Here is a 2,882-nt window from a genome sequence, read left to right on the forward strand (position 1 = left end):
TAACCTGCCACCTGCCAGGTGTGTGCCCTTGAGCAGGAATGGAACCCAAGACCCTTCAGGGCCTCACTGGGCTTCTCATTGGCCCATATGGGGGCTGCTCAGAGTTCAAGCCGGCAGAACCCATGGGGGGGGGGCAGGGGGGGCTGCTACCCTGGCCTTCCTGGGCTTGTGTGTCCCTGTGAACGGGAGGGGGGCCACGCCGCCACCTGATGTCCCTGCGGTTGGGACAGCCTTCTCGGGGGAGCTGGTCTCCCCTCGGTGCTTCGCGCCCCCTGGAGGGCGGAGGAGGGACGGCGTGGTGGGAACTTCTGGGCTGCCTGCTGGGAAGGTCTGTCTGGGGATCAAGTGCTGTTTGCACTGAACTCCTCTCCGTTTTTAAAAACACAGGCGTGTTTCTATGCTGTCCTCTGAGCCTCAGCTCTGCGGGTGGCGCTGTGTGAACTCGCTGCCCTGCAGGAGGCTCGGCCAGCGGGTGGCCCCAGGGAGTTTGGGGAGCTGTGGCCGGGCTGTGGCTTTCTGTGCTGAGCCTGCCCCCCCATCCCGCCCCCCCATCTGTGCAGCGGGCCTCTCAGCACACCCCGTAGGGAGGGGCTCAGACCAGCTAACAGGGACGATAATGGTCAACGCGGAGCACTTTTCCCACACTGCGTGTTTCCCTTTTTTAAAATATATTTTTATTGACTTCAGAGAGAGGAAGGGAGAGCGAGAGAGAGGTGGGGGAGGGAGAGAAACATCAATGATGAGAGAGAATCATGGATCGGCTGCCTCCTGCACGCCCCCCACTGGGGATTGAGCCCGAAACCCGGGCCTGTGCCCCGACCGGGAATCGATCCATGATCTTCATGGGTGGATGCTCACCCCCTGAGCCCGCCGGCCGGGCTGGCTGTGAGTTTTTAATTGAAAAAGATCTTGTCTGGTTGCCAGGCGGCTCCCTGCCAGGAAATGCCCACCCCCCCAGCCCGCACCACGGCGTCGTTGCTAAAGCCCTCCTGCCCTCCAGCGTCCAACCGGGTGTCCGACCGCGTCCGCACCCACGGATAATGCCGTGAGGAGACCTCTCACCGGCTCCATCTCCCTTATTTCCAGGCAAACCAGGAAGATCGCGCCCGTGGTCCTGCCGCTGGTGTGGTTTGAGGAGGTAAGGCCGCCCGGCGGTCCCTGCGCTGGGCTCCTCAAGAGCGGCGGCATCTGGTGCCACAGTGGGGAGGCCGTGCGGGCACTTGAGGCTGGAGGGGGGTGGGGCCAGGGAGCCACGGTGGGACCTAGAACAATCCAGAGAAACCTCGCGCGTCACAGACAGGAACTTCCCCCAAACGGTGCAGCCCGAGCCCCAGGGCAGGGTACTTTCTGAAAGTACCGTGACTGCTTTCAGGGCGTCAGCTCCGCGTGGGAACTTCTTTCCTCCCGGCTTCTCGGGGCTCCTCTGGCCTCGCTCGTTTTGTGAGAAGGGAAGACGAGAGGGCAACGCTGAGTTGTTCCATCCATTGGTTGATTCTCTATGTGCCCCCTGACCAGGGATCGAACCCGCAACCTTGGTGTATCGGGATGACAATCTAACGGAGCTACCCTGCCCAGGGCCTGGCCCAGTTCATTTTTTTTTTTTTAATATATTTTATTGATTTTTTACAGAGAGGAAGGGAGAGGGATAGAGTTAGAAACATTGATGAGAGAGAAACATCGATCAGCTGCCTCCTGCACACCTCCTACTGGGGATGTGCCCGCAACCAAGGTACATGCCCTTGACCGGAATCGAACCCGGGACCCTTGAGTCCGCAGGCCGACGCTCTACCGCTGAGCCAAACTGGTTAGGGCTGGCCCAATTCACTGTAATCCTCACTCGAGAATATGTTTTTCCATTGATTTTTTTTTGAGAGAGAGAGTGGAAGGGAGGGAGGGGGAAAGAGAGAGAGAAACATTGGTGAAAGAGAGACACGGCACCTTCTGCACATGCCCCGACCAGGGCTGGGATCAAACCTGCGACCCCGGTACACACCCTTGACCAGGAATCAAACCCGTGACCCTTTGGTCCAGGAATCGAACCCTCTAACCACTGAGCCACATGGACCAGGGCCTGGCCTAGTTCATTTTAAACCAGGGTGATCTCCTGCCCAGCCGGCGGGGCTCAGTGGTTGAGCATCAGCCCATGAACCAGGAGGTCACTGTTCGATTCCCGGTCAGAGCACAGGCCCGGGTTGCGGGCTCAATACCCAGTAGGGGGCGAGCAGGAGGCAGCCGATCCATGATCCTCTCATCATTGGTGTTTTTCTCTCTCTCCCTCTCCCTTCCTCTCTGAAATCAATAAAAATATATTAAAAAACAAAACAAAAAAACCTAGAGTGAACTCGGGGCCAGAACAGGCAGCCTCAGAATGTCAAGTTCACGGCCCCGTCTGATACGGGCCAGCCATTCCCGCCGGCCAGGCTCCTCCCGTCCTGGGCCCACCCTCCTGGAGACCCTCCGAATCCACCCGAGTTCAGTGGGTGGGGATAGTGATGGAGAGGTTTTCACCAGCCAGGCGTGGAAGTTCTCGCATCACCGTGCCCTCGTCCCATTGGCCAGAATGCGGTCACGTGACCCTGCCAACCGCAAGGGAGCCTGGGAAATGTAGTCTCTCCGTGTGGCCCTGGAAGACCTGGAGGGCCCTGCAGGCTTGAGATGGGGAAGGGGCCTGGGGGACAGGGATGGGTGTGGCCCCAGCCCACGTGTTTGTCGTTCTCCCTCCGCAGAGGGGGGCCATGGAGGGCGAGCCCCTGCAGAAGTTCTACCTGCAGCTGGTGCTGCTGCCCAAGGTGCTGCAGTACGCCCAGTACGTGCTCCTGGCCCTGGGCGGCCTCCTGCTGCTCGTCCCCGTCATCTACCAGATCCGGAGCCAAGTAAGTGGC

General features: G+C 59.7%; 1 protein-coding gene across 1 annotated transcript in view; it reads left to right on the forward strand.

Annotated features, from left to right (window-relative positions):
- The window catches only part of SCARB1 (scavenger receptor class B, member 1), a 25,287-nt gene that overhangs the window by 16,022 nt on the left and 6,383 nt on the right, over positions 1-2,882 (forward strand). Inside the window, exons 9-10 of the mRNA XM_014533345.1 lie at positions 1,087-1,138; positions 2,727-2,873. Of these exons, the coding sequence (XP_014388831.1) occupies positions 1,087-1,138; positions 2,727-2,873 (199 nt within the window). The remainder of the gene's footprint in view (positions 1-1,086; positions 1,139-2,726; positions 2,874-2,882) is intronic.

This window comes from Myotis brandtii, unplaced genomic scaffold (assembly GCF_000412655.1).
Source record: "Myotis brandtii unplaced genomic scaffold, ASM41265v1 scaffold97, whole genome shotgun sequence".
Taxonomy (NCBI): Eukaryota; Metazoa; Chordata; class Mammalia; order Chiroptera; family Vespertilionidae; genus Myotis; species Myotis brandtii.